Source organism: Globicephala melas, chromosome 11, assembly GCF_963455315.2.
Source record: "Globicephala melas chromosome 11, mGloMel1.2, whole genome shotgun sequence".
Lineage (NCBI taxonomy): Eukaryota > Metazoa > Chordata > Mammalia > Artiodactyla > Delphinidae > Globicephala > Globicephala melas.
In genome coordinates this window covers 74,348,304-74,376,082 of record NC_083324.2, presented here as the reverse complement: position 1 = coordinate 74,376,082, position 27,779 = coordinate 74,348,304, and the positions used below count along the sequence as shown (strand labels likewise).

General features: G+C 41.2%; 1 protein-coding gene across 1 annotated transcript; it reads right to left on the bottom strand.

The window, feature by feature from the left end:
• MEP1A (meprin A subunit alpha) lies at nucleotides 1–27,556 on the bottom strand. Its single transcript, XM_060307616.1, is given in 14 exon segments — nucleotides 1–783; nucleotides 2,959–3,259; nucleotides 4,230–4,403; nucleotides 6,765–7,238; nucleotides 8,623–8,838; nucleotides 12,725–12,874; nucleotides 13,634–13,855; nucleotides 18,258–18,433; nucleotides 20,909–21,026; nucleotides 22,995–23,070; nucleotides 23,577–23,617; nucleotides 27,234–27,284; nucleotides 27,378–27,408; nucleotides 27,410–27,556. Coding segments are annotated over 14 exon segments (2,343 nt in total). The 3' UTR covers nucleotides 1–617.
• Between the last annotated feature and the right edge of the window lie 223 nt (nucleotides 27,557–27,779).

Here is a 27,779-nt window from a genome sequence, read left to right as displayed (position 1 = left end):
GAAGGTACTGACGAAATAGTTATTGAATTTATTAAAGACTTTCCCTTAGAATCAGAGGAGGAAAGCAAATACTGCTGCTAGGAGGAATCTTTATTCGAAATTCTTTAACACACAAGACCCTAAAAGAATAATAAACCTATTGTGTCTGATGGAAAACAGGTATTTGAGTGTTTGATTCTAGTACAAAAAACATATGCGTTTCATTGTATACATCTTACTTGCAGTAGAAAGGAGAGAGTTTCTATATCTTAGTTGTTCATTCAATTACTGGCTCATTTATTCGTTTTTACTGAGTGACCATGCATGCCAGGCCAGGCAGACTCCCAGGCACTGGGCTAACACGGTAAAGGTGGGTCTGCCCGCGTAGAGCTTACAGTATATGGGAAAGACAGTCTATTAAACAAGGGATAAGAGCGTCATCACAGGACACACTAGATACATTTGGAGCACAGAGCAGGGTAAGAGAACCATGTAAGGGTGGGGACAGGAAAACCGTAAGGGTCACACAAGAGGCTGGAGGCAAAGCAAGGCCGATAGAAGCTGCCCCAAACTGCAATGAGCACGGGAAGGAAAGGGAGGGTCCAAGGGCTGGAGGTGCTTCTGCAGTCTAGTTGATGTCAGCGGGCATCACTGCCTGGCCTTTGGCGAAGGATGGAGATGATGGTGAAGGTCAATAAAACCATGCTGGCTGCGCCTCCGATCATCAGGCCCAGGAGGCTGCCGTGCACCTGCATGGCCTGACATCGCTCCCCAGTGTAGAAGAAGGCGTGGCCAGAGACGCACCTGGGGAGACAGGACACAGGGGCGTGTGGGAACCACCTGAGCCCCAAGGGCTTCCTGACAACAAGACCAACACAGCAACAATGGCAGGGGACATTCAGCAGTTACACGCACCTGGCCTCGTTCAAAGTGCTTTACGCAAGTCAATTAATTTAATCCTGGAACAACCCTTTGAGGTGGTGGTTATTACCAGGCCATTCTCATCATCCTTATCTTTCAGAAAAGTTAGATAATTTGCTCAAGGCCACGCAGTTAGTAAGTGTCTCACTCTTGAAGTCTAATCTCTGAAGGTCTGTCTCCAGACCCTGTCCTCTTGGCTACCATATGCAAAGTTCAGGAGGAAGGTTTGGGACACTTAAAGAATGTGTTTCCTGACACACAGTAGTGATGGTTCAGCAAACTCCACCAACGGATGCTGAAATTAGTGGGTGAGGGTTTGAGGAAAGGCAAGATGTCTGCATGGTCTCCGAGTGTCTCTCCCAAGACGTGTGTTAATTAAAGAGTGAGGAATGGTAACTTCTCAGGAGACAGGGCTGGCAGACACCCTCTTGGCCAGATGACAAGGTTAACATCACCGGTAATAACACATATTGACATCCGGTACCCCTCACATGACACACTGAGAAGGTCATATCACGTCTTGGTTCTTATCAAAATGTACAACCCCAATATAATCATGAGAAGACATCAGATAAACTCAAATTGAGGAACAATTTGTAAAACAACTGATCAATGCTCTTCAAAAGTATCAAGATAATGAAAGACAAGACCAAGGACCAGCTCAGGATTGAAGGAGCTAAGGAGACATGAAAACTGAATGGAACACGGGGTCCTGAATTGGATCCTGGAACAGAAAAAGTGTATTGGTGGAAAAACTGGGGAAATCTGGATAAGGTGTATCGTTTAGTTAATACTATTTTTAATAGTATTTCCCTTTGTTAATGCTCATTTCTTGCCTTTGCTAACGTACGATGGTTATGTAAGATGTTGACTTTAGGGTATGGGGAACTCTGCTGCATTTCTGAAGTGTATCTGTAAATCTAAAATTATTTCAAAATAAAAGTTTAAAAAAGAAAGAACATAGTGGAGATCAAAAAGAGCTGAGAAGAAATGTAGGTGTTTTGGGCCAAGCAGACCGGCTCCCACATCTGCTACTATTCTATCAAATGAAACTGATGCTCTGTCATCACATACATCCTTTTAGGAAATATTTTATGCAAATAACAAACATTATAAAAAGAACTATTAAATATAGCAAACTGTGCTGACAGACAGACCTGGATTGCAAGTCTAAGCTCCAGCATTTACCATCTGGGTAATTTCAGACAAATTACTTACTTCTCTAAGCTTCAAATTTCTTATGCCCTAAGCGGGGATAAGAAGGGCCTTTATGCCACAGGGTGGCTATGAGGAATAATTTAGATCATGAATGCATACTGCTCAGGGGAGCATGTGACACAGAGCAAGCAGCCCCCAAATATCAGATATTCTTCTTCTTATTATTGAAAACATAAATATGATAATAGTACAATTGCACTAATGGACAATAGAAATAATAATTAATAACAATAATAACATTTGCAGTCAGGGAAGGTTTAAGCTTGGTCCTGAGTCCCTGTGGTGGAGCCTTGATGCTAAAAGCTCTGGGTCGGGACTTCCCTGGTGGTGCAGTGGATAAGACTCCCTGCTCCCATTGCAGGGGGCCCAGGTTTGGGCCCACATGCATGCCACTAGATCCCACATGCATGCCACTAAGAGTTCACATGCCATAACTAAGGAGTCTGAAAGCTTCAACTAAGGAGCCCATCTCCCACAACTAAGACCCGCTACAAACGAATAAATATTAAAAAAAAAAAAAAAAAAAAAGCTCTGGGTCATTTTTGAGCCCTGCAGTGGAGTTCAAAGTTCCAACAACATTCAAGATGCTGTTGACAATGTCCCAGAGGTAGCAAAGGGACACACGTGAAGAGACAGGAGATTTGGGACTCTTCTGCTCTGGCAGGACCCCTGCTCCGCCCTCTGATTCCAGGCACGGCTTTGTGGAGTCAAGGACCGACACGGTTGACCATCTGATGGCGTGGATGCCCTGACCTGAGAAACGTGCCTTTTAGCAGGGTAAGCAGACATAGGGCTCCCCTCTGCCGGCCTACACCTGCCGCCCCAGGCCACAGAGCCTACCTGCAGCTCGCCATCCCCTTCACGTTCACACAGATGCCTTCGTTTTGACAAGGGTTCGGGTCACATGGGTCCCTGAAGTACTGGGGCCAGTTGTGGTCCTCCATGGGGCCCGTGTTGTCCACCGACCGCTTCTGTCGGCTGCGATGCCCCTGGCCCAGGCTGCCCAGTAGGTCTTTCTCTAAGGAGGCCTTTCCCGAACCTTCTTCTGAAGCCGGCTGCTCCTGGCCTTGGAGAACGAGGCTTTGGGGGATCAGCCTGCTGTCTTCAATGTGAACTTCAGTCTGCTCAAGGTGGGTGATATCTTGAGGAAAGAGACAAAGGGTGGTGAGGAAGATATATGATTAAACCTGACAACAATTCATTTCCCCTCCTGGAGAAAGCTCCCTGGGCTGCTTCCACCCCTCTTGGTCATCACCTTAGTGACGTAGAAAAGCGGCTTTAAATCCAGCGGATTTTCATAATGCCAACTATTTTATAGATGGATTATTTTTTATTGAAGCATAGTTGACTTAAAATATTATATTAGTTTTAAGGTGTATAAATAGTCATTTGACATTTTTATAGATTACACGTCATACAAAGTTATTATAAAATATTGACTATCTTCCCTGTGCTGTACATTCCATCTTTGTAACTTATTTCATACATAGTAGTTTGTACCTCTTAATCCCCTGCCCCTATTTTGTCCCTACCCCTACCCCTTTCCCCTCTGGTAACCACTAGTTTGTTCTCTGTATCTGTGAGTCTGTTTTGTTATATTTGTTCATTTGCTTTGTTTTTCAGATTCCACATGTAAGTAAAAACATACAGTATTTGCCTTTATCTATCTGACGTATTTCACGAAGCATCATGCCCCTCAGGTCCATCCATGCTGTTGGACATGGCAAGATTTCATTCTTTTTTTGCCATGTTTATGTTTAAAGTAGTCCAATCACGATTTTATTTATTTAACTTGAGAAGAGAAGCATAAAGTGAGTATGAATAGACTGATTGAAACTAAATTGAAGTCAGCCAACTGTCACATTTGATAAGTTATACAAAAAGGTGACACTAAAATTTTAGTTTCTCCCCAGGACAGTTAAAATCGAGATGGGAGTCCTTCAATAAAAGAGCACAATGTGGTTCTCTTAGAGCACATCTTTTTTTTTTTTTTTTAACCTAGTCCCCCCCAAAGATCCCCACCTTCCATGAGATGCTTTAAAAAAATCCATGTAAAGTCAATAGAACACCCAGAACATAGGATTATTGATTCAGGAAAACCAGCAAAATACCTTCAAAGTCCACAAACAATATAAGGTCGTCATTTTTAAGGTAACTCCTCCTTTTCAGCATTTGGTGGGAGATGATAGCACCCCAGCCCCAGTCGATGCTTCTAAAACAGGCACAGCTCTTGTCATAGGACCCCACGACAGACGGCCTGTCCCAGATGACGGAGCCATTCATTGCTGCAAAGTTACAGGTTACAGAAAATCACATTATCGCTTTACTTTTCACTTTCCATCTGTCTTTAATGAGTATAGAGAGTTTTTTTTTAATTGAAGTATGGTTGATTTGCAATGTGTTAATTTCTGCTGCACGGCAAAGTGATTCAGTTATATGTATATATACATTTTTTTACTATTCTTTTCCATTATGGTTTATCATAGGATATTGAATATAGTTCTCTGTGCTGTACAGTAGGACCTTGTTGTTTACCCATAAGAGCTTTGTTAATCAGAAAAAATGTGTTGGAAAAAAATCAGGTTATTTACTCTTTCCAGGAGAATTATGCTGGAGAGGGTGTGGAGAAAAGGGAACCCTCTTGCACTGTTGGTGGGAATGTAAATTGATACAACCACTATGGAGAACAGTATGGAGGTTCCTTAAAAAAACTAAAATAGAATTACCATATGATCCAGCAATCCCACTACTGGGCATATACCCTAAGAAAGCCATAATTCAAAAAGACATATGCACCCCAATGTTCATTGCAGCACTATTTACAATAGCCAGGTCATGGAAGCAACCTAAATGCCCATCGACAGACGAATGGGTAAAGAAGATGTGGTACATATATACAATGGAATATTACTCAGCCATAAAAAGGAACGAAATTGGGTCATTTGTTGAGATGTGGACGGATCTAGAGACTGTCATACAGAGTGAAGTAAGTCAGAAAGAGAAAAACAAATATCGTATATTAACGCATGTATGTGGAACCTAGAAAAATGGTACAGATGAACCGGTTTGCAGGGCAGAAGTTGAGACACAGATGTAGAGAACAAACATATGGACACCAAGGGGGGAAAACCGCGGTGGGGTGGGGATGGTGGTGCGCTGAATTGGGCGATTGGGATTGACACGTATACACTGATGTGTATAAAATTGATGACTGATAAGAACCTGCAGTACAAACAAACAAACAAACAAAACAATTTATACTAAACTTTCTTTGGGTTATTTGTATGGAAATATGTTAATATAAATGTTTCGGACTTTACATGAAATTTCTAAAAATCTTGTATGTTCTGGTGCAGTAAGTCATAATTCTAGTTATTACTTTAAAATGTATATCTCAGAAATAACTAAATTTCCTTGTCAATTGCATTATTATGAACTTTTGTCAAATCTTTAACCGTGGCCATTTTTAAGTCTTTTGTCATTTACAGACAGGTCTGGGTGTACTCTGATGCTTTTGCAAAAATGTTCCTATAAATGGTTTTCATCTTCAAGGAATTCATGGAAAAGACTGACAAGTACAGATTTCTGGTAACTGACTATACTGCTGAACTGAATGAATAAGCATTTTCAGAACTCTAATGGAAAACTGATGAATTCATAAAAGTGCTAATGAAAGATCAAGTTAAAAAAAATTAATTACATGGGACTGAGTGACTTGATGAGGATGATTATAATTTTTGTAACTTTCTGTTTGAATAATAAACCCCCTCAAAAAAACCCCTGAGAATTGGGAGGGGGTGGAGCAGAGAACCACCCCTGTGAAGGGTCATTGCCCACTACTGAGTGACTTTTCAATGAAGGGGAAGAGAGAGCTATAGCTTCTTCCTTTTAAGGCTTAAGTCTCTTCTTTTGGAAAAAAAAAAATAGTTTGCCCGTTCCTTTATTCATGCAAGTTTGTTTCATGGACCTACTGACAATGAGTAATATTCTAGGACTCAGTGCATTAGTTTTGCCCAGAGCCTCACAAATTCTGAGTATTTGATAAATGATTAGCTGGATCTGTCTTCTCAGACTGAGCTCAGTGAGGCAGGGACTGGCTGGTTTGCTTGTACTCTAAGGGACTGGCACAGAGCTTGGCACCTTGCAAGCCCTTACTTAGATGCCTGATGGATGAATTCAGGAAAGAGAGAGAGATAAGATGACACTGAAAATTTTCACTTACATAGAAAACAAACTTCTGGTTACCAAAGCGGAAAGGGGGTGGGAGGGATAAATTAGGAGTTTGGGATCAGCAGATACAAACTACTGTATATAAAATAGATAAACAACAAAGTCCTATTGAATGGCACAAGGAACTGTATTCAATAGCCTGTAATAAACCATAATGGAAAAGAATATGAAAAAGCATATATATATATATCTGAATCACTTTGCGGTACACCAGAAACTAACACAACATTGTAAATCAACTACACTTCAATGAAAGAAAAAAGAAACAAGGACATTTTAACTTAATGCTCCAACATGACATTGCTGTAGATGTGCCCAAGGAGGAAATGTGAGGGGAAAGTTAATCTCTCCTGTACAGATGAGAACTGTGTCTGTTGGCCCTTCCAGGTGGAGGGGCAGGTCTTCTAACCACCTACCTGTAGACGTCTGGGACTTGGAGGTAGTGAACACCATGCTGGAGGACATTCTCTTCCTGACATCGGGTTCCTGGTCAAGTATTGTCATTATCACCTGTCTGTTCTCCACTGGCCACTCCAGGACAGCATCATTCTCTCCACTACACAGATGAAAGGCAAGTCCCAAGTACCCAGAGCTCCTGGAGGTCGTTCTGCCATGAGGGTACAAGGTCAACCCCAAACCGTAGCCCTCTGAATTATAGAATCGAGGGCTCTGAAGCTTGTCCCCTTTAACTGTGTTCTGCAGGACTTGAGAGAATTTCCGGACCGTCCAAACCCCTGCGGGGCATGGGGTTTCTGTCAAAGTGATGTCATCCAGGGAAATTCCCCCACTCAAGTTCTGGGGGTCACCCTTTGTGCCCTGGAAAATGTAGCGAAACTTCTTTTCCTCTCTTAGTGTAACATGGGCAATTTTCCAATTTTGGTCCAAATCTCCTGAGGACAGAGAATAAAATTGGTGACAACTGTGACTAACATTTTTGGAGCACTTGCTTGGAACCTCGTACTGTGGCAGGTGCTTTACATGAACGATCTCATGTAATCTTCACAACAAACACAGGAGAGAACTGCTATAAACTTGTTAAGGAACTTTTCCAAAGTCACATATCTAGTATGGGAAAATCGCTAAAAAAGAAAAAAAAAAAGACACACTCTGATTTATCATAAAAGTCTTAATCATGAATTTGTTTTCCATTATTATTCCATTCTGCAGGTTCTGGGCTTTCCCCTGGGTTTGTTGGTATAAATGCCCCCACCCCCTTAATGTTAGCACTGAATGCACAAGTATTGGGCTGAACCGTATAAAACAGACCTTTGATAAGTTAAAGGTCAAACAATGGCAATTTCATATGTCCATATTTATAATCCTTGGTAACACAGCAAATTCTCAACTCTTAAAGGGCACCTAGCTGTCATCCCTCTATTTGATAAAGATGCTCTGTAAATTTCAGCCAGAAAAGTGAACCCCTCAAAACCATTATTTGTAGTATTTTCTACCCACAGAGTGACCTGGGTAGAGACAATTTGGGCCCCCGTTCTTCTGAGTAGCCTTTACTAAGGAAGCCTCCACCCTTCAAGAGCAGCAGCTTCTTCTAGAAGTACACAAAGAATGCTTCCTTTATCCCATTTTAATTGAGAAATTCTTTGTTGAATGGAAAACTAGAAAAACACGTCTCTCCTTTTCTATTTATGAACGAACCACCACCATAATCAAAGAATGTAAGTACTTAGCTTTTATAACCCTGGATCTTGATTTTCAGTCAGATTACTCTCACAACCAACTAACTACCTTAGCATTTTAAGGTTTTCATGATCTTCTTATCGAAATACATAAAGTATCACTAAGGAATATATAAGTGATCTTAGTGAAGTTAATGTATACAAGTCACTTGTTTGCCACCAACTTCACAAGTGGGTTTCAAGTTACCTCAGTGTATTAAATAGTGGTATCAATCAGTTTGCTGAAACAGAGGCAGCTTCCCTTTTACCTTCCAATCTCCGCCTTTGAATCACCAATTTTCTCTATTCTGTCTTTCTCCAAAGCTCTAGTGAAAACTAGATTTTTATATTCTGATTGGCCTTCTTTTTTCTTTCCCTGATTGGCCTCTTTCAATAGTATATTTCAGGCTCACCTGAACCCGCAATTTCTGAACGGTTAAAACATCCATTGAGTGGTTAAAACATGCCAGGCATTATGCATTTCAAAGAGGCAGAAGGGAGGTGGAGCAAAGGAAGGAAGAGGCGACAGAGGGGGAGGAGGAGAAAAAGCACAATCCCAAATATGAAGCCCAATCAGTCCTTGCAGGATGCCTTTAAGTACCTTGAAAGGTCTTCACCTTGACCAGCTTGCGAACGTTGCCCGTACCGTCATCCCTCCTGACCCAGATGGTGAGTCTGTCTGAAGGGCTTCCTGTCATTTTATAGAAAAACTGCAGGCATTGCTGCTTCCTCTTTGGGTAAAGAATCCGAGACTCCAACAGGGCTGCCTCCTCTGCTATCCCCAAGCTGGTACTGAAGTACATGAAGTAGCCGGCACCTATGGAGAGAGGACCCTAAAGTCCCACCTCTGGCCACAAATACCCCAGGGTGCCCTCAGCCCAGGCAAAGTGAAACAGTGAGCAACAGCCATCATCCATGCAACAAAGGCTAGAACTCTTCTGGGGAAAATAAAAAGGTTGTTTGTCAGTAAATATTCTGTCTGTCTCCACGGACAGAATTGCTGGTCAAAGTCACAGCTCTCCACTGCCTCTTTTGATTGCCTTTGTTCCCAAGGTTGTGAAATGTACACCTCTGACTTAAGGAAATACAGACTTTAAGCAAAGTTGATGGAATCTAGTGTCTGTGAGATGAATTCCATTTTCTTCATTAACTTTGTTGTTTAGAGATTCAATCCAAGGAAAAGCGATGGCCTCCTAGCTATATAAGAAACTGTGGGATTCAAAGTTTTAGGAATTGAATTTTAAATATTCACAATGAGAAGGGTTCAGTTTCATCCTTTTGTAGCCTAATAACTGGGTGTACTATCAGTGGTAAAGAATCAACTTTACTGTGTCCTAAGAAGAGGCATTCAAGGCACATTAGGGACCAACTGAGGGTTTCTCCTGAATGTAAAGAAAGCCTTGGAGGAACACTAAGAAAGAGGGGAGAAAGGGTCTACATTTATGCCAGAGGCTGGGTTTGCCCAACTCATGTATCTCAAAATTCTCTCCCCTAAAACAAGCAGGTGGCTAAACAAATACATCACTTGGAAAACCAGCACACTTTTTCAAAGGCAAGGACAATGAACAATTCTTGCATATAAAGAAGTCATCTAGGGCTTCCCTGGTGGCGCAGTGGTTGAGAATCCACCTGCCAATGCAGGGGACACGGGTTCGAGCCCTGGTCCGGGAAGATCCCACATGCCGTGGAGCGACTGGGTCCATGAGCCACAACTACGGAGCCTGCGCACGTCTGGAGCCTGTGCTCCACAACAAGAGAGGCCGCGATAGTGAGAGGCCCGCGCACCGCGATGAAGAGTGGCCCCCGCTCGCCGCAACTAGAGAAAGCCCTCGTGCAGAAATGAAGACCCAACACAGCCATAAATAAATATAAAAATAAATAAATAAAAACGTTACCATTCTTTAAAAAAAAGAAGTCATCTAAACTTACTCCAATACTCAACCTCTTACCAAATGCTCCACTCAAAACATTTCATCAAGTAAAAATGAAGTGGGCATCTACAGTTCCAGGTACTTTGACAGTATGAGTCCTTGCCTCATCTTGCCTCACATATGGGGCATGAGCAAGGATGTTTAAATAAGCTTTCCACAAAGCTGAAAAATACCATATGTCTTCAATATATCATCAGGGTAAATTATATTTGCCGGTATGTTCTTCTCAATACTTTATCTTACTAGCCTTAGACTTTTGTGTCGTGAATTGCTGAGGGCTTGGGTTAGGGTAAACAAGAGCTCACAGGGCTAAGAAGGTCTCCTGGTTATCCTTGCTCAGGAATTCCACCAGTTGAGGTCAGAAGTATGAAGTGCAAGCCCAATAACTCAAGCTGAGGAGTCAGGAGACCTGAATTCTTGCCCTAGAGCTGCCAGTAACTGGGTATTCATTCATCCCTCTGGGATTCAAGTGGGAAGTGGCTTCTATCCTTCGAGCTCTTTGAGTGTATGCATCTACCTGAATAAGGCAGTGCTCTCTAGCAAAGGAAACCCCGTCCCATTATCTGCCTCCTGTGGAAGAAGCATAATGGCTGGTCAAGTTAACCTGAGAAAGCTTTTCTAGTTACCTCTCTGGGCTGTGGTCCTTTCCTTTCCTACTAAAATGCTAGAATATTCTTTCAGCAGATTCCTCTCACACGGAAATCACCTTTCTGTTTAGCTGGAACTTGCACATTAGCCTAGCAGCAAACCCACAGGAGAGATTAGATTAGAGGCTATGATGGAAATTTAAAGAGAACTTCAGGCGTAGATCACCCTTTGGACACTGGAGATTATATGTTTAATAATCTGATGTGTAACAGCGACTTTCGCCCTTTGCCAAGGCGCGAGGAAGAGTGGCACTCGTTGACAACCTCCGACATTCTCCCTGGTGGCCTGGCATCTGGGTGATAAGCTGGGTCTCTTCCGTGAAGGAACTCTTACCAACTCTCACACAGGCGTGGACTAAGGGACTTGATGATAGTCCAATCTTTAAAAGGCTATTATAATCTATAACCCTGCCTGCTTCCAAATAGGGTTGGTACAATTTCAATGACAAGCACATAATAAAAGGGTGTTAAGATAGAAATTGAAAAATAAATAGAACCTCTGGAAAGAAAGGGACGATGGGGGAAATAAGTAGGGAGTCAGGCTGCTGGTCTGCCTTGGAAGATTCTAGACGCATTATCTCTTTCCAAGCTCGCTGTGAAGGATCAATAGCTTGATGGTCAGAGAGGCTTACAAAAAGCCAAAAGACTTAAACAGCAACAACAACAAAAACAACTTCCTGGGGTCACAATTAGCAAGTGGTGGAGCCAGATTTTAAACCCAGGTCTCTCCTGACTTTATGGCTTTTTCACTGCACAAACCATGTACAGGAACTGTCTGAAGCTGTTATCCAATATGGCAGCTACCAAACGTATATGGTGACGGAGCACTTGAACTGCGGCCCGTCCAAACTGAGATTTGCTGTAAGGATAAAATATACACCAGATTTCAAATACCTACTGTAAAGAAGTGTGAAGTATCTCATTAATAGTTTTTATATTGATTGCACATTGAAATGTTAAGATTTTGGATCTATTGGGTTAAGTATATTACTAAAGAGAATTTCCCTCATTTCTTTTTTATGTGACTGTTAGAAAATTTTACATTACATATGTGGTGCGCACTGTAGTTCCACCGGAGGACGCTGCTGTTAGAGACATTGCCCTAATTTACAAAGTCATATATATATATATTTGGCTGCACTGGGTCCTTGTTGCTGCTCGCAGGCTTTCTCTAGTTGTGACGAGCGGGGGCTATTCTTTGTTACAGTGTGCAGGTTTCTCGTTGCAGTGGCCCCTCTTGTTGTGGAGCATGGGGTCTATGCAGGTGGGCTCAGTAGTTGTGGCTCATGGGCTCTAGAGCAAATGCTCAGTAGTTGTGGCACACGGGCTTAGCTGCTCTGCGGCATGTGGGATTTCTCCAGACCAGGGATCGAACCCGTGTCCCCTGCATTGGCAGGCTGATTCCTAACCACTGCACCACCAGGGAAGTCCTACAAAGTCATATATTTTTTAAAATTAAAAAAAAATTTTATTGAAGTATAGTTGATTTACAGTGTCGTTGTTAGTTTTAGGTATACAGCACAGAGATTCAGATAGATAGATAGATAGATAGATATAGATATTCCTTTTCAGACTCTTTTCCCTTATAGGTTATTACAAAATATTGAGTACAGTTTCCTGTGTTACACACACTCTATATAAACTAGATAACCAACAAGTACAAATTCATATCAACCATTATGTCTGTATCAGTTTTGTCATCACTTAAATGAACGTTTCTTTTGCATGCCCAGAACCTGGATGCTTTTTATTGTGTTAATAATAAAGATATGTCAGGCTTCCCTGGTGGCGCAGTGGTTGAGAGTCCGCCTGCCGATGCAGGGGACACGGGTTCGTGCCCCGGTCTGGGAAGATCCCATATGCTGCGGAGCAGCTGGGCCCATGAGCCATGGCCGCTGAGCCTGCACATCCGGAGCCTGTGCTCCGCAAAGGGAGAGGCCACAACAGTGAGAGGCCCGCATACCGCAAAAATAATAATAATAAAGATATGAGAAATGGTTTTTGTCCTCACTCAGAGTTCCAGGTTTGATAACTAGCATTCCAGCTGAGGCCAAACATGCCAGCTGCCATTTCCCCTTGAACCTGGAGAACCTCCATAATGTACCCTCTTGCTGCCTTCACTGACCTGTGCATTGTCCCTCCAAGGTGTGATCCGCTTGTCCAGGCTGAGTGCTGTCCCCATGGACCCAGTCAGCAGTATCTCTGGTACTCTGAATCATCCCACAGATGTTTGCCTTCTCGAAATCACAGTGGTCCAAAAGGGTGTGAGTTGTGGCTGCAAATGATATTTTTGTCACCTGGTTAAAAATTTAAGGTCTCTCATGTCAAATACCTAATGGCTAAGGCTACTAAGATGTCATTGTTCTAGCAGGATCATGAGCCTTTCGTCGTCTTGATTTTTCTCAATTGTAAGTCCTACCATCGTGCATTAGATAGCAGAACCTGCCAACACAGATGCAGCCCTACACACTTCACAGAGTCAAACTATAAAAAGGCTTACCATCATGCTTTTCTGTAAATGCCAACCATCGACTCCTTTAGATCAAGAATGAGGTACCTATTATGCTGGGCTTTGTTCTTAGTAGATCTTCTCTACATACATATTGAACAGGATTAAAGAATGTGTCTCTGAAGACCAATGGGGCCATTTTAGAAAACATCCCATCTCTGAGCATTAGAGGACTCCAGGAACCACTAACCTGGACAAAGAATTTAAGATACAAAATACTTTCAAGCCTATAACTATCTTGGGCTTTACATAAGGATGCTCCCTTCAAAGGGAAGCTGAAGAAGTTGGACAATTCCAGCTCCTTACATTGGCCCAATATTTTCACTTTACAGAACACAAACACATAATTGATTTTCATGACCATCTTGTGGGGTAGGTATTACAATTTTTTCTAAGGATAGGGAAACTAATGTCCTTAATGAAATGGACAAATTAACAAAATTAACAAATTAACACAAAGGAAAATGTACAGGAGTCCCGTAAGGTCAGGGGGGTTACCCAGTTCTCAGACCCAGAGGTACTCACTGCAGTTGTACATTCTGTTCAGCCTCTCCAAATCGATACCACTGAAATCCAGGCGCTGCCCAATGATGGAGTTAAACTCAGGGATCTTGGCTGTGATGGTGGGGACACTAGCATTCTTGTTAAATGAGAAAGGCTCATAGTGCATCAAAGACTCGTAATCATAGGGTGTGTTGAGGTCTGTGATGAAGTTGTCATCGTAGGTGTTAAAGTTGTGCTGGTAACCTGTCAAGGAGGGAATCCACAGGCCCTGATCAGTCATGTCATTTCCCCATCCTACCTCCTTTGACTAGATACTCAAGCAGAGACCAAAATAAGGGAGAGGGGGCAGAATAATGCATCTTTGATCTAAATATATATACATATTTAACATATTTTATAATTTGCACAATGTATATAAAATTAATATATATCAATGTTCACTAATAACATTGTAAAGTACTAATATATTATAGAATAGTACATACAATTATTATAATGGATATTAAATAGAGAAAGCCTGTGGGCAGCAACAAAGACTCAACACGGCCAAAAATAAATAAATAAAATTAATAAATTTTTTAAAAAGTAAGAGGAAGCTGGTTTGAGTGGGAAAGAGTCATGAGCTGGGGCCACCTTGTCCAGGTCAGGAGAACTGATTCTGAGAATCTTTCCCTAACTCCTTGTTCAGTAAAATTGTGTGGTAGCTTGAAACTGGCATAGTAATTAAATAAATGGGTAAATACTCCCAAAGAGCAAAAAAATACATGTTATAATTAATAATAAATATATACATATTATTAAATATGTGCATAATATATACATATATTATAATGTAATGTAAATATACAATGCATGTTATTAAATGTATATTTAAATCAAAGATTCATTTTTATACATATAAATAAATAAATAAATGTGTGTGTGTGTATGTATGAGGATTTAAGAAAGAGAAGATAAGATATCGAAGTGGAGGCAGGTATTCCTCATGGTAGGAAAAGGAATTTTTGAACTCAGGAAAATATTCAGGATTGATCCATCTTGCTAACAGCCAAGTACCTCATCCACCAAGAGCTGTACCTGGCCAGCTCTCCAACAATTTAGGAAAAAGAAATCTAACGGGCAGAAGGAAAGTTTAGCACCTGGCGAGAAAGTGGCGTCCTGTCAATCAAGGCTCACACTCTCCTGTTCTAGAAATGGCCCCATGGTGAGAAAAACAGAATAGGAAGAAAACTGACTTTCCTTTCAAAATAGAAAATGAAAATATTTTAAATGAGATTAGCATAAGTAAGAGAATATGCCCTGCAATGTGAAATGCTGAAATGAGAAACCACCCAGATACTCTCTTAATCCAGCAGCCATCAGGAATTTACTGGTTCAGCTGCAATAATGGGAAGTTCACGGTTTTTAATTCCCTTCTTAGGAAGTGATAGAAAAACTGAATGAGAATACTCATAACTCTCCCAGTCAAAACTTCCCACCTTCATCATCTCTTTCTCCCTTTCTAGCTTCCCATCCAACTGTTTTTAATAATTAGAAGAAAATGTGACCAGCTTTCAAAGACATCAACTCAGGTACACTCAGGATTGGAGAAGTGTGGTACAGCCTGGCAGTGGTCCCCAGATGCTTTTGGAAAAGCCCATGAACCCCTTTGATCAGAACTTGTTTTAACTATAAAATGACAATACTGATGTTACATCCTCCCAACTCACAGGGGTTTTATGGGGACTTAATCCAAGAGGGATCGAAGCATTTTCAAAGTTGGTACAGAACTGCAAGAAGTAAATAACCCCAACAGGGAAGGAGGAGAGTCATTCCTTCCAGAGCATGTGGTCTTCAGATGGCCGTTAAGGGGGCAAAATTATAAAAAGCATTTAGGGGGTGTGAGGACTTGGGCGTGGGTCTGGGGTCTCCTGGTAACTCTCAGTGGTATCTTAAGCAAGGCACTTTCAACTCACTGGCTGCTTTCCTTAACTTGCAATAAAATCATCAGGTTAAAATAGATAGTTTTATTCTTTATTATCCAATGATACTTATCAGAATGCTTTACCAAATAAATGTTTTTAATACATTTTAAAATTTAACTCAACACATTTTTGTCATGTCTACTATTTACTGGGAGCTGTGCTAGGTGGGTGGTGGTCCCTGGCAGTGACTAGGACAGGCACGGTCCTTCAGGGAACTCACAGCCGAGAGGCTGAAGAGGAAGTGATCTTGTAAACCAGAGCTCATGGGCAAAACTTTTGTGTAAAGGGTCAGATAGAAAATACTTTTGGCTTTGCAAGATGTATGGTCTCTGTCACAACTACTCAACTCTGCTGTTATAGCACAAAACCAGCCATAGGCAGTATGTAAACAAATGGGCATGGCTATGTTCCAATAAAGCTTTATTTACAAAAGCAAACAGATATGGCCCACAGACTGTAGTCTGTAGACCCCCTGCTAGACTTCAGAAGTGTTTTGCTTAATAAAAGAAAACAGATCCAGAAAACACAATTCTGACTTCAGAAACAGAGATGGATCTGGGGAGAGAACTATATGGCCAATAGAGTATCTTCCTAGGTTAAATAATAAGATTGCCATCAACTGAAGATGAGATGCAATAATGTCATAAATTACCCTGAGCAATAATACTGCCCTTGCTTATGATCTAAATTGGATTTGATGTCTCATTTGAGAAGAGTTCTCCAGTGATTGCAAGCAGTTTAGATATATGAAATTACACCTAATGAAAACACAGACAGGAGATGAGCAAACATGGTGAGTCATTTATGCTCAACCCAAAACTGAGCATGTCTGCAAATTATCCTTGTAAGTGTACAGGCTCCCTCTGAGAAAGGGGACCTCATATGGTCTAAAACTATCTTAAAAGCACCGAGCATTGTGTTCTTCAAGACTTAAAAATGCGAATGTTTTCTGCTTCCTCATGTCATTTTCAGCAGAGTTAAGTATATAAGAGAAAGTAAGAAATTCAGGCCTCTAGCAAATTCAGACGAAGTCTAATACTGCCCGGAGCCTCACAAGCAGAGATTCGGTCCTTTGATCTGCACTCTCCTGGCGTATCTACACAGACCCAGATATAAGGCAATTACCCCTGGGAGACAAAATATACTGGTTTTGATCTATTATTTCATAGTTGGGTGAATACTGTCTAGAACTTCTCTAGATTGTATCGGGGGACAAAGAAGAATATTACTCGGCCTCTAGCTCAGTGGTTGAATGCTAGGATGGGTGGGAGTATAGGTGTGGGTCCAATCCTGGTAACAGATTAGGCTTTTACAAACCACATAGTTTCCCCTCCTCCCACCAATACTCCACGTTCATGAAATATCAGAATAGGAGGTGCCGGGAGGGACACAGATTGAGAAACCCCAGAGGTGATTTCGATAGGATTAGCCATCTGTATCCCTGCCTCCTGTGAGATCCAAGGTTACAGCTGACTCCAAGACGAGCCAGTTCTGGCAGAAGTCTTTTGGAGACTGCTATTTAATTGTAAAGTATGGCCAGTTCTTCCAAGTCCCTAAAATTATTAGAGATGCACTGCAGTCTGTGAACTCATATGTTAAACTGGGATCTAAATGAAACAGATAATTACGAGGCAATGATTTGCTTCATGAAAACCATGTGTGGTCATAGTTAAGGCACTTCCAATACATTAAAGTTTCATTAAGCTATCACTGCCAAAATGATGCTTTTCCACTTCCTGAACTAATTCCTAATCAAACACGAGGTGTTGGGACTTCCCTGGTGGTCCTGTGGTGGTTAAGATTTCACCTTCCAATGCAGGGGGTGCAGGTTTGATCCCTGGTCAGGGAGCTAAGATCCCCCATGCCTCATGGCCAAAAAAACCAAAACATAAAACAGAAGCAATATTGTAACAAATTCAATAAAGACTTTAAAATCGAAAGAATCTTTTTAAAAAAACTAGGTGTTTTCAGAAACACAGCATGGAATGTCCATTGGTATACTGAGTTATAACATCTTCATCAGAATTTTTAGAATAACTGCGTAATAACATGTGAAATAAAACTGTGTTATCCTTTATGGGTTGGGGGCAGAAGGAAAGAGGTGCTTAGAAAGGAGAAAGAAAAGACTTGTGCATTTTGATGAATCAGAAAAACTATTAGCTAGAATTAACACAATTGGGAGTGCAAATTCAGATAAAAGGTGGTTTTGGTTTTTGCTGTAGTTGTTTTGTTTGTAAACACCTATTGTTGATTTGGTAAAGCAACAAAGAAAATTCTGGAGTACGTCTTCGGATTATCATACAGTCAACTAAACCTCATGCAGTTTTCTACACAACATTTCACATGCAGAAACAGGACCCTGACATCCTCAGGGACCTAATTCATTTTACTCACTAAGACAGGAGAATAGAATTTTAGATAGATTTTCAACAAAAACACTGAAACAAAGCAAGAGCTTTTGATGATCAGTTAAGCCTACATTTAGTTAACCACCATTCGCCTTTCCCTGAGACATTTATATGGGATCAGTTGTGATCATGAGCACAGCCTACGGGAGAGGCCATATTTTGTGTTCCTCCTGGAGAAACTGAAGCTCCCATTCATACATAGGTTTGGCCTGGTCATCCCAGGGTTGGGCTGAGCAAGTGATAAAGATAATAGCACCTTGGGTTCATACACACCTGGAAGAATTTCATCCCACCAGATCTTCACATAGTCATCCCGGTCCGTCCTTGACTGCTCATGGTAGAACCCCAGAGCATGCAGGATCTCATGTTCAATGATGGCCTTATAGTCGCATCCCTGGCCAATGGAAAGGTTCTGTCCTACGTGTCGGTCGCCAACCTCAGACCAGCACCTTTAAAGAGAAGAAAGAAATTTTCTTCTAGAGAATTCTTAAGCAGCTGTAATTCATAGGATTCCAAAACACAAATTAGGTTAGGTTTGAAGAAATTTAGGTTTGATTTCAAAAAGAAACTACTGATACCATTCTCATCAACATAGGGCACTGGTGAAAAAAGCAACATTCCCTGGAGAGAATATTATGCAGGCTTTAAAAGTGATAGGCCATTATAAAAGTACGCCTACATACTCAGAGGCAAATCAATCCTAATAATGCATCAGGTAAAAAGAAGTAAAAATTGGCATTTTTCTTCACCTTCACAAACCCATGGGGCATTCCAAAGAACAACACTATTGCTTTTATACCACAAAGCTGTCTGAGCAGTGGCTGTGGTTGATTTATGTCTTCTCCTTTACATTTTCATGACTTTTCAAATTTCCTATAATGAGCAGGCATATATTTTATGATCATAAAAAAGAACCTCATTAAAAATGCAAGTTAATCAAGTTCATTTCTTGGGGTATTACCCAATCTGCAGCATTATGACAACACACAGCAGGTGGCCTAACTTATGACTGAAGGGCTCCAGGCAAGAAGGACCCATAAATTCCCTCAGAAAATAGTGGACTCAGGACTGCTAGCAGATACTCTAAATTCCTCGTGTGCAGCCTCTTTCCCTCTTTTTCCCAATTATTTTTGTCTTTTCTCGTACATCTGATTTTCCACCTCAACAAGGATCTATACCTTAACCAACGCTCAACAGAATAAGAGATCTGACAATAGTTTAAATGCTACCAGTGAATTGTGAGTTCCTTGGTGACAATCACATTAAATTACCTGCCACTGTTTTCCCAAGACTGCTAACATCATATAAGTTCAAATGCTAATAGGCTTGATTTCTACTCAAAGATAGACCTTAGTTATTTTCTAACAACTTTATTAAGGTATAATTGACATACCATAAAATTCACCAATCTTAAGTGTACAATTCAATGATCTTTAGTTAATGTACTGAGTTGTGCAAACATCACCATTATCACCTTGCCCGACGGTAGCATTTTATTACCAATTCAGAGTTAACTCTGCAAAATATCCACAATCCAGAGGGAGCATTTATTATTTATCTTTTTTTTAACATCCCTCCCCAAAGGAAAGGTGTAAGTTGCAAAATACGGTAACTCCACCACTCTGTAAATCTTTGACCTTGTCCTTCTGAAAGAGCCCAGTTAACCTCCAGCTTCAGAGGACCAGGATCCTGAAGGGTTTGGGGCGCTTTGGGCCAGCCCCTTTCCTGGACCCTCTTCCTCCCTTTTCCTCTCCCCTAACTTAAGTGTAATAGAGACATCTCCTGACCACAGGCAATAAGAGTCCCCCGAATTCGGGTTTTCCCTCTCTTTCCACCTCCCATTTGCCCTTCCCTTTCCTCTACCTCTCCATCCTTCTCCTTTCTTCATCTCTCTGCCACTCAGCTTGGCTCTGCCTGAATCTTCACTTCACACTATGTCCTGCTTCTGCGGTCACCATAGCATACTAGACCTATTCACTTGTTATTACTCCACCACCCCTACTTGCCAAGCTTACACCTTTTGAGGTCTAAGACTCTTCTCGAGGAGCTAAAGCATGTGCTAACTTCCTTCTTTACGTCTGTTACCCATCCATGATTAACAAAATCCCCACCTTCAGAACTAGACAACGAAATCCAGGCAACACCTAGAGGCCATGTTGGGAACTGCAGTGTGAAGAGATACCTCCAGCTGGGTCTTGAAGACACAGACCTACAGAGTCACGGCAGATGGTGGCTTTGCCTCGCAACTTCATCTAGCTCAGACTGGTTGATATACGCACCGCTGAAGACAAATGTCTTCTTTCTTGATATCCATTTATTTCTTCTTAGAAATAAGTAACTCTGAAAAGCAAATCTACATCTAGAACTTTTCAAAGAGGTCCAGCCATCAGAGTACTATAATTTAAAACAGAGCCATCAAAAGGATGCATTTCATACTTTAATAAACCTGACAAAAAAATAAAAGGGGGGCTTCCCTGGTGGCGCAGTGGTTGGGAGCCGCCTGCCGATGCAGGGAACGCGGGTTCGTGTCCCGGTCCGGGAGGATCCCACATGCCGCAGAGCGGCTGAGCCCGTGAGCCATGGCCGCTGAGCCTGCGCGTCCGAAGCCTGTGCTCCGCAACGGGAGAGGCCACAACAGTGAGAGGCCCGAGTACCAGAAAAAAAAAAGGACTGTAATTTAAAGCATAACCTCAACCCAGGAAAAGAACTGAGATGAGTCTCCCTGGTTCCCCGAGGTTTCCAAACAATTCATTCTCTACAGAGCTCATTAAAAATGTGATGCCACTTTAAAAAATTCACAGTGAAAGATTTGAGTTTGCTTTTAGTTTCTTTCCAATTTCTTCTTTTAGCCTTTGAAAGAGATGTGTCACTTTTTATAATCAAAGGACATGTGATTTTCACACTCTGTAAAATTTCATACTAACCCATCAAACTGCTGAAAGATGATGTACGAGCTCTCTCCTTCATAGGGCTTGAAATCCACACAGGACTTGAGGCGGAACATTTCAAAGGCATAGAGAATAGCTCCTTTGGCATTCAGTGCTGCAGAAATCAATAAAAATATCAATGAGCCTTAGCTAGCTCTTGGATAATATATATAACCTATGAACATAGAAAATCACGCCACCACATGAAATCCACTGGAGTCCATGACAGATTTTTTTTTTTTATAGTAAATAGATTCCTTGAAAACTAAAACTGACACATTATTTGTGGATATAAACACTAAGTGCATATGTTAAATACATAATGTATATATATCTACAAAATAAGAATACACTTACGTATGTGTGGCTGAACAAAATCATAACTTCCCCACTTTCTTCCTTTCATTATCCCCCATTTAAGCAGAAGTTCTGAGTACCTTCCCTCAGGAGAGCCGCATGGCAGAGCACAAGACAGAAGTGATTCAAGCCACTTCTGTCTTCTGGATAAAGTACTTTGGAGAGCATTGGGAAAGGGATTCCTTCCCCCAATCTAAAAAGTCACCACTCTTGCTAGAGGAAGAGAGCAGAGCTTACAGAGGTTTATGGCTCCTGAAAGCATAAGAAGTATGTGTAATATTTATGCTGCTTCCCTGTAGGATCCCCAATAGATGGCAAGCCTAGATAGGCAGCTCTGCAGGCAGCCTTAGAAAAGATTTCTGTAACCCAAGTTTGGAACCAAAGCAGCAGAAGCCTTAGGGACCTATAGATGCCTATTAGTAACCTTTGTGGATCAATGACCAAAGATCAAATATCATTCCTTTTGCCTAATCTGCACGTGTACATACCTTGGTATTGCATAAGACAAGGATGGGTGGGGGAGAAAGATACTCCAAAGGAAAGGAGATTGTTTCTTACCATGTGTGTGTGTGTGTGTATGTGTGTGTGTGTGTGTGTGTGTGTGTGTGTGGTTTTTAATCCCATCAACTTGTTGGAGGTAGGTCTCTAAGTTACAACTTAAGCTAAGTTCTATAAAATTAAATTACATTCTTGCACATTTGATTTTCAGCATTCTCTCAAAGAGTTTCTAATTCTTGGCACTTTACCACATACTTATCTCATATTTTTAAAATTAATGTTTCTTAAATCATGTCCCAGTAAATAGGGATGCTCCTTGAATTTCCAAGTGCCCTGTCAAACACTGGGGAAAAACAACTCAGCTCAATTTTCCATAAAATAACTGAGAAAAACAGCACTTGTTACTACGTAGCTTTTCTCCAGAAAAGGCATGGGAGGCAGCACTGATAAAAAGTGATGGAAAATTCTTGAAACATAATCTATGTCTCCTGACAAGGCGAGCAGCACAGCAGCTCATTAAGACTGAGCAACATTGTCCTAGCTTCCCCTCTCCTCTTGCCCATCCACAGAGGATGGGCCTCCCAGACAGGCACCGCATCATGGTGGCTGCTGAGCTGTCAGTCAGGGGCTTGATGTCGGCCAGTGTCCACGCGTGGCTTCTAATATTTATTTATTTCCACCAATTACTATTTTCAACAATGAACAAAATGCAACTGATTTCAGTCCTTTATATTAAGAGAGAGAAAAGAATAGAAAATTTTAATACAGAGGAACAAGGACAATGAAATATAGTCTTTTCTATTTCTCAAAAGGGTGACATGTTTGTCTTGCAACAGAAAGGGAAGAAATCAATATGTTGAAACTAGTATCCTGGTACCATATTTAGATTCAACCTAAACAAACTGTTATTGCAAGTGCACATTTTTCATTGCTATGATGTCAAATTATATTTCATTTTTGTTCTTTGTGTTGCTCTTGGTTTGATTAACATGTTAGTGTGTTCTGCATTTTAAAAATCATTATTTGATACTCTGTATCTCAGACTGGTTAAGCAGCATGGGTTCAGATGTAATGTCATGCCTCTCATACCGTACGGTAAAGAACTGTCAGAGCTTAGAAACCCTTTTATACGTTGGTAGGTACCCCAAGTCTGAAGCTGATGATCAGGAGGAGAGGTGAGACAGAAGAATTCAACTCAAAACTCCTAATGAAGAACAATTAATATTACCCAGATTGTCGGCCAGGATGTAAGGGATGGGGAACTTCCACCTGGCGCTGGGGTCTCTCAGGCCATTTCTGGAATTCTGCAGAAATAAAGGCAAAGGTGACTGGACAGTTGGTCTCCTTGGCTTCCCCCTTCTCTAAACTCTCACACCACTAACAATCTGTCACACAATTCAAACAGTTTAGTCAACTTATCTTCTGATTATATTGTAAAATCAATAGAAGTTCATTACAGACATTTTAGAAAATTCCAGAGAAATTTTTGAGAACCAAATAAAGGTGACCTACAATTCCTCAAAACTGAAATAGCCACTTTCAATATGGTGGTGGATTTCCTTCTCTCTCATGCTTCACTTATTAGGAAAATTGGATGGACAAGCAATTTAATAATTATAGACTGTCTTGTACTGTTCGCTAATGTTTTTGTCTGTTTTTGTTTACCAGCAACCACAGTGGAAGTCTTTGTGGGTACAGATTATAGATGAGATTTGTTCATCTCAGTGGCTGGACACAGAGCAGAAGCTCACCATCCTATGACACAGCCAGTCCTGGGGGGAATGTTATTGTGTTCCTAGCAGGTACTCACCTGTAGAAAAATGTCCCCCTGAAAGAGGTCCAAGCCTGCAGCTAGACATGGATTTTAAAAAAAGAAATATTTGAATGAGAATTACTAAAAGGGATCTCTCAAAATAAAATGAATCTTTTCTATTGTAAGTCTTTAGTTGTTAATCTTTATGTGGTGAAACGCTTTTGAAACAATGCAAAAGTTTCTTCTAATTGAACAAATGTAAATAGCCAATAAATATCAGATATTGTCACATTCTCTATTGTCATTTTTGGAACAAGAAACCTAGAGGGCATTATGCTTAGTGAAATAAGTCAGACAGAGAAAGACAAGTACTCTATGCTATCACTTATATGTGGAATCTAAAATATAAAACAAACAAGTGAATATAACAAAACAGAAATAGATATAGAGAACAAACTAGTGGTTACCAGTGGCAATAGGGAAGGGGGTTGGGAAGGGCAAGATAGGGGTAGAAGATTAAGAGGTACAAACTACTATGTATAAAATAAATAAACTACTAGGATATATTATACAGCACAGAGAATATAGTCAATATTTTATAATGACTGTAAATGGAGTATACCTTTGAAGATATTGAATCACTCTGTTGTACACCTGAAACTAATATTATGGTGTAAATCAACTATACTTCAATTAAAAAAAAGAAAAGAAATCTTGTCCAAGAATCTTAAAAGTAAGAGACAAGTTAGAAGGAATCTTTTTGGTCATTGACTTCATTGACTTCAAAACTCTTACACTTTGGGGGTTGAAATGGGACTTCCTGAGACAGGAAATGAGGTACCAGGTGGTCAGCAGCTGAGTGAGCTATAGTTTCCCACTTCCCGTCCAGGGTCCTTTCTGCTATTGTACTATCCTTCTTCCCCACCCTAGCTAAATGGGTTGATTTTGCTCTTCCTCATGAAAAAACAATGGTGTCCTCCAAAGCCAAGCTCAGGGTGCTGCCCTGATAATAAAGAAGACCTGGCAAGTATGGGTAGATCCATTCAAAACCATGGCTCCAAACATCTGCTGTCAGGACCTTAGCAGAATATACTTTCTCCCTGATGGCATTGGTAAGATCCTTAAAAGGGACGATCCTGGTGGGAAAACTAAGGGCATTTAAAAGAATGTCACTTCTTATTACAGCCCTAAAGTTTGACAAGTATCCTTCCCTTGAAAACACAGACTACTTCAGACAGAATCATCAGATCATACTTCATTCTGAGAACAGCCCCTGATTTACAGCTGGAAAATCACACTAGAGGATAATCACCACAACTTCACATGGAATCAGCGGTCTCATTTGGCAAAGCTTACAGCTCATTCAGGAGCTGGGTTCAGGCTCTGTAATGACACCGTGGAGGTGTTATTATGATGAGGCTTCCTGGTTGTGCTTGTTAACGACTAACTAAGGCTGTCCCTGAATCACTCCCTCCCTCATGCCCATATTTCCTAGATTTACTTAACCTCAGGACCATAACCTAGTCATATAACAGCACAATTAAACAACAACAAACAGCAGTGATGCCACTGCCTCACAGGCAGCAGGACCCAGGTTTTGAATTGCCTTTTCAGTAGGGCTACTATGGGCTGGTCCATCCATACTCTTGCCTAGGCCGGTCCTGGGCAAAATTATGCATTTCTTGACCCCTGGCCTGGATGAGGGAAGGGCTCTTCCAGAGCAATGTGAAGAAGCCTACTGGGACCTTGGCCCCAAGGGCTGGTCAGCATGGATGGGGTCACAGAGGAGTGAGAGGGTGCAGTAGGAGAATTTCACCAAGAAGTACAGATCCATTGAAAGCAAGCCCCAGCCTGTTCACTACCCAGTTTGTTCATGAAACATATACTTATTAAGTGCTTAATGTGTCCTATGCCTTGTTCTAGATGCTGGGGATATAGTGGAGAACAAAACAAAGCACTCGGGGAGATGACATTCTTGATTGGAGAGGAAGGGGATACAAATAAATAAATAAATGTAAAGTATGGCTGATGGTGAAAAGCATAATTGAAAAAAAAAACCCCGTAAAACAGAGTAAGAAGGAAAAGAGTGCTGAGGTGAAGGAGGGTTGATATTCATAAATGGTGGTCAGGGAAGGCCTGCCTGAGGAGGTGGCATTTACGCAGAAATCTAGTGGAGTGGGGAGTGAAGGAAGGGAATTGAAGGCAGGGGCAACAGCAAATAGAAACATCCTGGGGCAGGAAAGCCTTGATGGTTTAGAGCAGCCTTAATAGGGGGGAAATAAATCTAATCTCATTGGTGTTGAATCCTCTGGGGGATTCTGATGCTAAAGTTTGAGAAGCACTGCTCTAAAACCTCAAGGCTTTCCTGCCTCAGGACCTTTAAGATACAGCAGATCCTCTGAATTACAGACACCTTGACTGCCTGACTTTAAAGAGAGAGGGCTTGATGCCTGGCTCTGAAGTCTTGAGACCCATGCACCCATTTACTTTCCTAAGTGATTTCTACTTTACCCCTGCAATCATTCTCAAGGTTTTCCAACTAAATATCACCTAGACTGGATTCCCTGTAAATGGGACAAAGCCAGAGGAATTTACCCCTAAGGTATGGGATTTTTTAGTTTTACATTCTTCATATAGGACTGAGCTATTAAGCTATGAGTCACAAGACCTGGAGGTGAGCTCTACCACTGCCATCTGTGGTCTTGGGTGAGTCAACTTGACCCAAAGGAGCCTCCTGTTCCTTCCTGCAAAATGAAAATAGCACTCACCCCATTACAGATTTTTTTTTTTTTTTTTTTTTTTTTTGCGGTACGCGGGCCTCTCACTGCTGTGGCCTCTCCCGCTGTGGAGCACAGGCTCCGGATGCGCAGGCTCAGCAGCCATGGCTCACAGGCCCAGCCGCTCCGCGGCATGTGGGATCTTCCCGGACCGGGGCACGAACCCGCGTCCCCTGCATCGGCAGGTGGACTCTCAACCACTGCGCCACCAGGGAAGCCCCCCATTACAGAATCTGACAAATAAATATGCAATTGGGTATGAAAGCTTTTGTAAACTATAAGGTACTTATGATCAGAAATATGGAACCTCTGTTTCCCACCAATTCTAACCAAAGATACCCAGAATGTCGCAGCTTCTCCCCCATTTTAGAGACAGGACGAGAGAGAAAAGAGAGACGATTACTTGGCATCTCTCTCCTCTCAGTAATGGATGAGACCAATGGATTTCTTCAAGGAATGTTTTTGTGGACAAGATGTCGAAACAGAGACACTTCACACTCCTCTCCAAGTCCCAAGCAAACAGTTGTTAGTGAATATGACGGGCCAGTAAAGGGACTGGGGTTTTTTCCCCACTAAATATAACCAAAGGCATATTCCTTACATTTTTCTTTAGCAAGCAAAATAATCATCCATTTTCCCTTCTTTTTTCTTTTTTCAAAATGAAAACTGGAAGAATAAATTTTTTACCAACAAAAATCTTGTTATATATTTCTAGATCCGCTGAGCACTCACTAGTTCTAGAAAATTTGGTCTAACCATTATTCTCCTTCCACATTTCCATTTTCAGAAACTCTGCAAATTCTAATGAGGCACGAATGAAGAGTTCTCTCCTACAGTTACCCAATACCATACTACGAAGGTTAAGAGATTTTCAGCAATTCTATCACAGGATTTTAAATTATTTAAAGGCATTAATGATGGCAGAAATTGCACCCACCTAAATTGATTTCTGAAATATCCTTCTGTTCACCAAACTCTCCATCATGTACTGTTAAAAGTGGGGGAAAATATTGTTACCAGTATTGCTGAACAAAAGAGAGAAAGTTCAGAAAACACTCTATACATTTCAATTAGTTCTTACCATTTCCTTTAGAAAGATGCTTAATCTGAAAAGAAATAAAGATACAGTAAATGGATAACATACACTACAATGAATATTTCTAAATACCATGAAGAACAGAACCTACTTACCGATACAGCTGCTATGTGGGCAAAAAACAAGATGAAAGAGAGAATGCAAGCAGATCTCGTCCAAATCATTTTTGCAAGTGAACAGATTTTAGCAAAGACACCTTGTGATAAGTACTTGGACCTTGCTCTGGCTGTCATATTAGAAACTTTGACCCTTACATGTGTTCTGTAGCATTTTCTGAAGCATTGAAGTCGTCAAAGAAAATGTCTTTGCCCCATTTGAGGACAGATACTAAGTTTAACAGAAAAGCTCAGGTTCCAGAGACCAGGGAAAAGTTTGAAAAAGTTAATA